Source organism: Limulus polyphemus, unplaced genomic scaffold (assembly GCF_000517525.1).
Source record: "Limulus polyphemus unplaced genomic scaffold, Limulus_polyphemus-2.1.2 Scaffold1303, whole genome shotgun sequence".
NCBI classification, from domain to species: domain Eukaryota; kingdom Metazoa; phylum Arthropoda; class Merostomata; order Xiphosura; family Limulidae; genus Limulus; species Limulus polyphemus.
The window spans coordinates 41682-53274 of NW_013666913.1; the positions used below are offsets into that span (position 1 = coordinate 41682).

At 30.1% G+C, this 11593-nt stretch overlaps 1 protein-coding gene across 8 annotated transcripts in view; it reads right to left on the reverse strand.

Annotated features, from left to right (window-relative positions):
* The window catches only part of LOC106463018 (protein lunapark-A-like), a 32281-nt gene extending 21855 nt beyond the window's left edge, over window positions 1-10426 (reverse strand). For 4 of the 8 annotated variants that reach the window (XM_022390424.1, XM_022390425.1, XM_022390419.1 and 1 more), the window contains exons 1-4: window positions 10342-10426; window positions 4712-4796; window positions 3302-3343; window positions 890-1095 (exon numbers count right to left, since the gene is read on the reverse strand). In XM_022390424.1, coding sequence (XP_022246132.1) covers window positions 890-1095; window positions 3302-3343; window positions 4712-4738 — 275 coding nt within the window. In that variant the 5' untranslated portion in view covers window positions 4739-4796; window positions 10342-10426. Of the gene's footprint in view, window positions 1-889; window positions 1096-3301; window positions 3344-4711; window positions 4797-8777; window positions 8867-10111; window positions 10278-10341 lie in introns of those variants that run through there. The other 4 variants (XM_022390420.1, XM_022390421.1, XM_013922987.2 and 1 more) reach the window with 4 other exon arrangements.
* Window positions 10427-11593: the final 1167 nt, after the last annotated feature.

Sequence of the window (11593 nt, forward strand, 5' to 3'; positions counted from 1 at the left end):
TATATATATATATATATATATATATATATATATAACTTTATTCAAAGTTTTAAAAAATATATATTTGTTGTATTTGTTGCTTGATAAATGTGAGCTTCCCCTGAACAAGCATTTTATAAGTACCTGTAGCTATCCAGGAAAACATGGGGCAAGCAAAACGTTAATGATTTTTTTCCTTCGTTAACTTTTCTCTTACAAGATGTACATGTTACAAAAATGATACATAATATTCAGTACATTTACAATAATAAGTAAACCAAACACAACATATTTATAAAAATAAGTTAGTAGTAAAAGAAATATATATGATCACACTACTCTTGAGATTTCTTTTAAAATCCATAAAATTCTATCACTGGCCCCCTTTAAAATATATTAGACCCTGGACTGTCAGTTAGATGAATTCAGCCCTCTAAACACACAGATATGAAAGAAAATGCAATGCATACATATTTATTTTCTATGTCTTGCCTCATTTAAAAAATTACACAAATAGCACATAATTTCAGAAACCAGATCTTCTGTTCTGCACTTTTTTTTTCTATGATAAAGTTGTATTACTGGAACTATTGTTTGTCTCTTAGTTTTATATATATACATTTAAATAAAGTAACTTTTCTTATATGATGTCTGTAGTATCAAGCAAACCTTAATAAACTTAAGCAAAAGCTATGGCATGTGTTCTTTTTAACTCTCAATTAATCATAAAATGCTGTGAAAAGTACCTCTAAAATAAACCTTTGTTTACAAACATTACACTAATATTAATTACCTGTCATCATGTTCTTTACATACCCTTGAGAGCATAAGTCTAAACATTTAAATAACTTCACTCTATAAGCTTACATATATCCAGTTTTAATGAAATAAAATAAGCTAGAAAACTTACAAGACTGGAAATATTATTAAAGGCAATGAATGTAACACCCCATCACTGAAGGTACTAGGAAAGAACCAAAAATAGAAGACCACAGCAGCCAAAACATACAACAGAACAGAATAAAGAATTAGTGAGCCCACTAGATGTTTATGAGCCTTCTCAGTGCTTCGTTTGTATTCAGAGGTAGCCTGGATTTCCTGGAAAAGTCCACAAGCCTGAATATTGCTCAATTTACATGTAATTGCAAAGTATAAAAGCTATTTTAAAAATCTAATATTTTTTCTTTTATGAGATTAAAAAAATCATAGTAAAATAAGTACCTTTTAACTAAATTTATCCACATCAAATTAGTGAAATTGAGGTGTAAAAACACAGTAAAACACAGAAATTAGGTTATAATATTACTCAATATTTGCACAAAATATCAAAATTTTCAGAAAAAAACTGTTTTAAAGTTGTAGAGTATTCTGTAATAAAATGTATTACTACATGATACATAAAATTACCCCTTCAATGAAAATGATTATGTCAAATTCCCTTTGAAGTTCAACAGCTACCACTGGGTAAGTCAAAATATGACAGTGGAAATGTACAAGTCCATGATTCAACTACTTATGCACATCATGCAACTAATTATACCTAAACTTATTTCAGTGGGTAGATATATGAATCACACTCCCAATATTTAAAATCCTCTGGAATATTGTTATGACTTCTGACCTATTAACATAAGGATATCACTTCCTGTATTAACTTCACATAATAGATTTTAAAGTTTTTCCTTAACCCTTCTAATATGGGTGGGTGGATTCCACTCAGCCCATATTCCCGAAAGTAACCATAAAGCACTGTAATTTTTTAAAATGTATATGTATCTTCATGAAATTTTGCAGATTATCAGTAAACATTACAAGGCATTCGTGCACAAAGTATCAGGTTTTTTAATTAATTATTATCCTTTTTTGAAATAATTATTTGCTAGTGCATTTTTTATTTTCAAATATTCACTATCCAACATGTGAAGTAATTTTAATTTTAAGATTAAAAATACTTATATGCATAAGAAAATTAACATATTTCATAAGCAAAATCTCCATGACTTCCTGATATCCTTCAGATAATTATTAAACGTTTTTTTTTTTAAAAACTATATTCTATCTGATATTTCCACAATTGCATCTTTGTATGGGTTTGGTAGATTCTACCGAACTTGTAACCACCATAAACAAAATAGGAAATGGATATAAATTATACTTTTTCATTCTAGAATTACTACAAATTATAACATTATTGCATCCAATATAACAAAACTGGCCTTTACAAAGTGACCTGTCTTGGCTGTGTTCTAGTGGACCAGTATTTTGTAAAATACAGTCACATTTCAATTATAAAATATTATATATATATATACATAGACATTATTACTATTTACAGATAAGTTCTTAAATTTCAGTTATTTTTCTTAAAACATAGAAAGTAAATAAAAAAGTACAGAAAACAATTATCTTTTCTAGTTACAAACTTTGTACTTCTTTGCTGCTTGCCAAAAGATGCTAAGCCTTATCAAATTTTGCACGTGGAGAGTGTAAAACAAAATAATTTTTTTAGGTTTATATATGCATTTTGAAATAACAAAATAAAACACATAAATTACTATATAAATGCCACAGAGTTCCACTATATTTTACCAAGTTTAGTAACTAAGATGTATTTGGGTCTAAAGAATATGTTTTTTTGAGCTCAATGGAATCTACCATGAAAAGAAAGGGTTTCCTGCATAAATAGTTTGCAAAAGCTCGGAGAACAGCATTCTGAGCTTTCGATTGGTTATTCACACGTCATTAGACAGAAGTAGGTGTACGAAAGGCATTTCCAAAAATGGAAAGAGGTGGCTGAGGCTACTGTGTTTGATTCACTAGATGTAGCAATATCTCAGGAATTAGAAAAGATAGGAGGTTCATATTTTATCTTCTTAGCTTGTCAGTATCAGTTATTTGAGTTCCTAATTTGTAAGAAACAATAGATTTTGTATTTGGACATCACAAACATCTAATTTGAACCAATGCTGCATTCAACATACCACGTGACACACAAAAATCAATATTTAAGATATTTTTTTATATTTATTTTTAAATTAAGAAATTTATCTAATGTATAATACTAAAATTTGAATTATAATCTACAATTTGATACCAAATTTACTGATATACATTCATAAAATAGTAGTTTAATAAAATTTGAATTTAAGTCTACAAACATGATGACATAGCCTTTGATCCATGGCCATAGGAAGACCTATCTCAACAAGGTTAATTGCAATGTTACATTATTTAGATTCTATGTATAGTTTGAATATGTTTTTTAATTAGATACTAGCCACAAAACTTTAAAGACCTGCATGCAAACTATGTTAGTTCTTACCTTTTCTAATGTTTCCAAAATATCTCTAGTTAAAGGCTTTTTCTGAAAGTAAGTGAAAAAATTATTTACAGATACAATTAACAGTAAATTTATTAAGCTACAAATATTAATTAAATGCAGAATCTTCTAAAGAACTCCTTTTTATTGTATGCATAAAAAAACAAAGTTTTGCTTAATTAGTACAAATTATATAAGTACTTGTATTGCAATCAAAACAAAGCCCATTTAATTGGTAAAAAAATTAACAGAAAAATTACAATTTAATGTGTTTTCCTAATTATATTACACTGGTAATGATACTATAGTATTCTGTTGCTAGCGGGTCCACTTTTTGAAGAAACATAATTTTCTGAGGAGCATTACTTAACAATGACGCACCCTTAAAATGGTTTTAGAAACTACACAGCATATCAGCTAGATAGTGTCTTCCTGAGCTCCATCTCAAACTTTGTCTTGACTTTTGACCTGCTAACATTAAAACTTCACTGACTAGTTTTTAAATAGAATTAGCATTCGTCCTTTTAATTTAATGTAGATTAGTTGCAAACAACTTTTGTGAATTGACCAGTATAACCAGGGAATTTAATAAACTAACAATGATCTCCATGTTTTGAAGGAAAGAATTAAAATTCACTATAATATCATATGATCAGGCAGAAACTATATCCTCCGGCAGAACTAATGACAAAAAAATAGCACTATTTTAGTGCATGAGATGAAATAACAAGTAAACTATCCATACAGGCCATTTAAAATTTCCAGGTGGACCAGCCACAAGTGCCAAAAATTAGGCATACTGATATAACTCACTAGTCTAAGTTTGTGACATTACAAAATAACATTTATTTCTTGACTTTAAACACTGTCAATACACTCTTTGGCTCCATTGTGATTTGGACTGATCTCAACCATGATTAAAAATTTTGTTTCAATTTCTAACTAAATGATTTCTTTGTGAAAAAAAAAAAAAGAACAAAAGTCTAGTGTTACCCATCAGGATTATTGACATTTGCAATACAAATGTCCAGGTATAATAGAAAATAATAATTTAAAACTAAATTTTTTTCTAAACTTTGTGATGTGAAGAAAAGTTTTTCTTTTTTTATCTATAACAAATGTATTATTTTTACAATATTACCACGTTTAAAAATTTTGGTTCAATTTATACATTTTGTCATTATTTTTGATAAAATGTGGTTGATTTATTTTTAACAAATTGTATAATTATACAAATTTACTAGATTTATAAATTATTGTAGAAATATGCTGCTTACTAGTGGCTGTGATTACTTAAATATGTAAAAAAAACTATCAATTTTAAATCAAGATTTATAGTTTCTGTAGACTTGATACTGCACCATATTTCCAATGTGTACGTCTAAAAACAAAACTATGTAAACTAAAACTCACCTTAAATTTACCTAAGACAGACCCCATAGCAGCAATAAGGTATTTGTTTCAAAACCAGGGTTTTCGTAATGGTATATACAATGAACTGGAAGAAATGCAACAGTATGTCAAACAATTACATATAGCTGAAAAATGACTTAAGCAATATGCATTACTTTTATACTGTATACAAAGTATATCAGAGTTGGCAACTCAAAAGATCTAATAAATTACATGCCAGATTATCAAAAGTTTTTATGGCATTTACAGGAACATTCAACATTTTTATCTATATACAACACTTCAAAAGTTAAGTCATTATTATCATTTTTTTTTGGATCACACAAACACACACACATACATATATATATACATACGATTCATATGTACATGCACAGGTGATATCTATATATTTGCGATGCCATATATTTTCTAAAAAATAAATAAATATTTGTAAAATGAAATGCTTAATAAACAATACAAAGGAAACTTCATTATAAAAAGTAAACTCCAATGTTATCCAAATTTTCATTGATCACTTCATCTTCTTAGTGTAATAAAATCAAATCTACATCAATATAATCGTCAACATATTCGTACATGATTTGTATGTGATACAATGTTTAAAACATAAGTTCATGCTACTTCCACAATTTCAACTTTGGCACAATATATTAACAGCTCTTAAAAAGTAATCACTTGTAACTGCTCAATGGTAAGAATGTTTTGAATTATATGAAAAATAAAATAACAAAAGTACAATAGTAAAAAATTCTGTAAGAAACCATTTATTAAAGCTCACTAATTACAAAAATAAACTTACAGGTTATCCTGGATCATGAATATAATGATATTTCCTAAAGTTGTAATAAATCTTTTTCCTTAGATAGATTTAAATTGTATGACCCTATTAACTACTCAGACCAGAAGCTATTACAAAGCATGCGTGTTCAACTGAAAAATGAACATACTGTTATGCCTTGACATTATAATTGTTTGTTTCTCACCACTCCAGATGTCTACAGACTGACAACCCTCATTAAAATTCTAAGAACTTGTCAGTGAAAGCACAGAACAATAAGTTGATGACACTACATAACTGCCATAACTAGTGCGAACAAGGCCTTTTGTCCAATACCAAGGCTCATCAGGCCAGTTGGGATGACAGTTGTGGTAAGAATTAAGGTTAACAAAAGATATTTAGTGGTTAAGTGAATATAAACACTGTTTTCTCAAAACACTCTCAGGCCATGTATCTTTGAAATATTTCAATCATATTATGTGAAGGTTAACATAATCTCAAACCCATGTCAAATACTGAATGATAATCTAAATAAAACAGCAACATTTTATAACTTAATTCAAAACATTAATAATAAATACTAATATAATTACCAATTACTCAAACAGTTTATGAGACGAGGAAGAGATGTAACACAGACATAAACCAAAGAACATCTACTAGTAACTAAAGGAAATGTGGTATGAAGTCACATCTGATGAAGGAGTCGGAAACCTTCCAAAGTATGTTAAACCAACTCCAAGGAGATTTTGAGAACAGGTTACCTTTAAAAACATCTATGAACAGTATGAAATGACTCAGTCTGAACAAAATAGCATTAAACAGAACAGAAGGGTCAACAACGTCAGTCTGTATCTGAATGAAAATAAAACTATGAAGAAAAAGGGGAAGAGAAAAAAAAAAAGAGCAGAATGCATCAAACCAAAAAACAAGTTTTTATGGATAGGTCATGGGTGTAATATTTCAACAAAGCAAGATTTGTCATAGTTTCAATTACAATATACCTCACTCTTTGCTATCCTGATACGGGTTTCCAAGAAGAAGAATGTACATTAGCAACTGAACTACACTCTTTGTGGTATGTCTTTCATTTCTAAGGTATAACAGGTGGCCATTTGAACCCATTCCAAACTATACAAAGAAACCCCTTTCCTTATAAGCAACCCTAATATTTAATATACTCATCTAATCCATGTTTGTGAGCACAAAATTTTACCAGCACTGAGAATTTCCAAGCATTCACAAATAAATCTTTTTCTCCAACTTTGCCAACATATGAATGATTATCACCTATAGTAGGCTTATGAAATGAATCACTGTGGAAGAACACAATTACAATTATATTAAAAAGATTCCTTGAGCATGAAATGAAACAAAAAAGTGCTTGATAAGCCAAGTCCCATTATATTTTTTCCTGCAAGACTTTATTTTGTATTGGTTCTGTTCTAGCAAAAACATATCAGTATGGATTTCCATACCCAATAAGAAACTTTCTTACCCATGATCCATTCTCCTCTTAAACTCTTTCAATATTGTAGCTTCTACCACACCAGAAGACAACAAAATATTCCATAAGTTAACAACTTTACTAAAAAAGCAACACTGCCTTAATTGGGGCAATGTCCAATAAATCTTATACTTGTCGTCTAATCTTACTGTCTGAAAATGTTTTGAAAATGGCCAACTGGAGTTATGGATTGCAAACTCTTTTAGAACAATCTTAATCAAACAAAAAGCATGGCAGTAATTCCGGTTTAAAGCTGTTTGAACTTTAACTGAGAGTTTAGGGTCAAATGCAACTGGGGGTGTTCAGAAAATTATTTCTCTACATCCAACTAAGCCCTTATCTCCACCAAACACATGTATATCAAGGATTTCCCCCTATCCTTGTAAGATAAAACCTTTAAAAATGGATTTTCTCTGAACCATCTCCAACAATTCAACATTCTCTTTTAACCAAGTGAACCTAAACTGAACACAATAATCCAAATGAAGTTTAACCAGCACCTAACAGAATGAACTAATAACCATCTTTGACTTACACTCCATATTTCTAGGGGATGCAACAAAATCTTATTTGGTTTATTATTAATTAGTTAATAAACACTGTTTTAATGAAGTTTAGAGATGAATGAGTAATGAAGTACACTTTATTAAAATATACATTTCAACAAAGTTTTGTCATCATCAGGTACAAAAGTTGTCAGTTAGTTTATAAAGGAATATCCAATAAATTGGTTAAATTTGTAGATTATGAAGTATTGTGAATTTAAAATTTTACAAAACATGCCGAGGTTTTGCAAAGATTTGGACTATTAATGAACTAACACCTGCCAGATGCCTTCTTATCTTAATAAAAGTAAGGTTATGTGTATTGGTTATCACAATATCATCCTCATAGCTTTGCAGGAGAAACTAGGTGAATTGGATAAGGAAAAAGATCTGGACATAGTTTTTAAAACCTTTCAAGACTATATTTGATGACGAGAAACCCACTTTGTGACAATATAGTTTATAAATGGCTGGAATGGGTAATGAAGAATACTTTATTATGAATTTAACATTGTATCAAATGTACAACGCTTAGTATCAAAGCTTGTCAGACCAGCTAGGTTTCCAGCTTATAGACTTAGTTAAAATACTTTTTACAGCAGTCATTTGTGAGACATCAAGTCTAATGGTGTATAAGGCACAAGCTGGCAAGGCATGATACCTTAGTAAGTAACAAGAATGTAATTATATCATAACAAAAATAATTTTAATTATATTCTTTACAGATCAAACATAGAAAATATAGTGCTTAAAAAGTATCAAATGACTTTACTAGAAACTGTTTAAGGGTAACTATGACTTTGGAAAATTTTCTTGAATATTTTTCAAGACATAAATCTATTGTTTGTGAATAGATTTCAATTCTTTTGCATGTAATATTTAAATACAATTTTGATAAAAACAAGTTTAATTTCCTTTTATATCTCTACCAGAAAATGTTGGAATAAAGTTAGATTTGGCAGTGGTTTGGTTGCTGTATCGGGGGAGGGGGGGGTCATGAGAAATGAGCTGAAAGATTATCAGAAAGATTATCAGAGATAAATGTTGTGTGTTTATGTTGAAATCTGAGAAAGAAAACCATGCCCACTGGAACTTTTTTTCTAAAGACTTCCTGATAAGTTCCTCTATATGGATTGAAATCTGTTAAAGCAGATTATTTGTGCTTCCAGTAGAAAAATGCTCATTACTATAGGCTAAGTATATAAGTAAAAACAAGTAAAAACTTAAACCCACCCTTTATTTTTCAGGAAATCACAGATTCCCCTCTTAAACTGTTGGCTTCCACTACTGCCAATGGCAACTCATTCCATAGGCCAATCACCCTGTTAAAAAATAAAACTATCTTAACTTGAGCCTGGCCTGTCTTTTTCAAATCTTAAACTTGTGTCCACTCATCCCAATTTCTTCACAATACAGTACAAAGTAGTTATTGTATAGGGATAAATTTAAATATATCGATACAATTTTACTAAAGAGAAAAGATTTGAGTTACACAAACTTTTTTTTTAAGACTGTGTGAGTTTTGGAGTTTATAGATCCAGATGGCATTTTCAGAAAATATTATGCATGCACCAAGACTAGAAGGCAGAAATTTAAGGTATGGAAAACTCAGACACCACTCCAGTTAAGGCAGTGTTACATTTCTAACAGGTCTGCTAGCCTTCAGATGTGGCAGAAATTGTAACAGAGAAGGTTTTAAGAGGAAACTGGATGAGAATTTTAGAGATGAGGAGTGGATATACATAAAGGAAATGGTGTTTCTATATGTTATATGATGTGGATTGATGTAATTTATATGAATAATAATTTCCATAAAACAAACTACTTTTAATTCCTGGAAGTAACTTTTATTAATCAGAACTTATTGTATATATAATCTTAACATTAACAATGTATTCTTAAGGTAATACAAGTGAAATACTTATAACTTTTGTTAACTTGGTGTAATCTTAATAATATGGTGGTGTACTTCCAAAACTTTAATTAAAGATTACACTTACAAGCCACACCAAGTAAAAATAAAAACACATGTTTATCGTCACCACTCGCAATTCTTTTTTTGTGTGTGATTTTTTCCCATGTTTCAAATATCGTTTTTCGATTATACAAAGACTTCTAACTAAAAAATGAAATGAACACGGTTCATTCATTTTGCCTTTTTTCTTTATTTATCATACATTCTGTATCGTTTTCATGAAAAAACGAAACAAATAAAACTTCTGTTTCAGGTGGACCATTTGAAAACATGAAACAATCCTGAAAAGGGGTGCAAATTTTCTTTAAAAGGAGGTCATTTGAAATAAAAGGACCTCCTTTTTTGTTCGAAAACTCCGGACGCTAAACATGTTTTTCTTTTTTTTTTTACTTAAAGTTAATCTTTCAAATTCAAGTTAAACTTAAACAAGTTGAAATATTTAAGTTCAGGTTTAAAATTCCACTACTAGTACTACTTAACTAATACTGTTGCCAGTATGCAATTTCCAATAAACAGTACATTAAAAAATAAATGATGTAGTTTTCAAATTAAAATCAGGTAAGCTCAGTTTATGTGGGTGTATATTCCTTACCGTTGAACTTCAATTTCAAATAATATAATCAACCTCGTTGCCATTTTACCTCACGTGAATCATTTCTAGATTCTAAACAGGTGGCACCATAAGTACGTTACTCTACAAATTTTATATAGCATTAATAACTAGTATCAAACTAAAGAAATAATCTTGTGGTTAAAGTTGTCATATTAGAATAATTATACATTTTAATAATTTTTTTAAACTGTCACCTTTAAACTTCTTACCTCCTTATTTAAAGTTTCGGGTCGCTAAACCTAAGTATATTTGGTTGTCAGTGCATGTTACCAGAGTTGCCCGAAGACAAAACATACCTCGTTAGCCGGCGCTAACGACTAAAAGACACAAATGTTAAAATAAATAAATAAAAGAAAATAAATACATAAAAATAATAACCTGAAATACTTTTCACTTCGCCAGTTTTGCCGTTGAACACCTTCTACTCAATATAATGATTCCATTTTTCTCGAATATTACAGAGAAATAGGGGAAAACAGCAATGAAATTACGCCAAAAATAGCTAACACGACCGAAAAATACCAATTTAAACAGAGACAGATCCAACTAATTATTCAGTAGAATCTACGCATTATAACATAATACAGCATAATATAAAGCATCAGAACCATAACGAACCTTATTGGTCCATCAAGACTCTCCCATCCACTCGTGTAATTATTATCACATCTCTTCAAAATTGGCTTTTTTTAAGTTTGTAACCAAAACCTGATCTCCATACGCAGTAGACGGCCCGGCATGGCCTGGTGGTTAGGGCGGTCGACTCGCAATCTGCGGGTGGCGGGTTCGAATCCCCGTCACACCAAACATGCTTGCCCTTTCAGCTGTGGGGTCGTTATAATGTGACGGTCAATCCCACTATTCGTTGGTAAAAGAGTAGCCCAAGAGTTGGCGGCGGATGGTGATGACTAGCTGCCTTCCCTCTAGGCTTTCACTGCTAAATTAGAGACGGATAGCTGAATCCAGACAGTGATTTTAACATAGATATAAATTTAACAAAAGAAGCAGTGGTTTCATTCCAATAAATGTGGATTTGATTCACACCACGTGATAATAGCCTTAACTTGTGAACAACTACTAACTATATAATGATGAGGTATTCTCAGGTACACTCTGGATAGTAACCACAAACTCATTGAGATGAACTACAAAATAGGATACAATGTTAAACAAAGTAAAGACAGTCTTTATTTACTTAAAAAAAGAACAAGTCAAAGATGAGTGCTCAAAACATTATACAGCACTTCTAGATGACAAAAAGAGGAGTCTGAAGAAATTCTGTATATATTTTAGACTGAGAAAATAGGACATTATATACATAAAATAATATTAGCATTTCTCTCAGAGTTCAGATACTATCCACATCACTGGTTATCTCACTGATGAAAATAAGGAGGACATAGCATCTAGACATTTCTAAACTTAGATAAGGAAGACTTTTTTATGTGTGAAAGTTTGTAA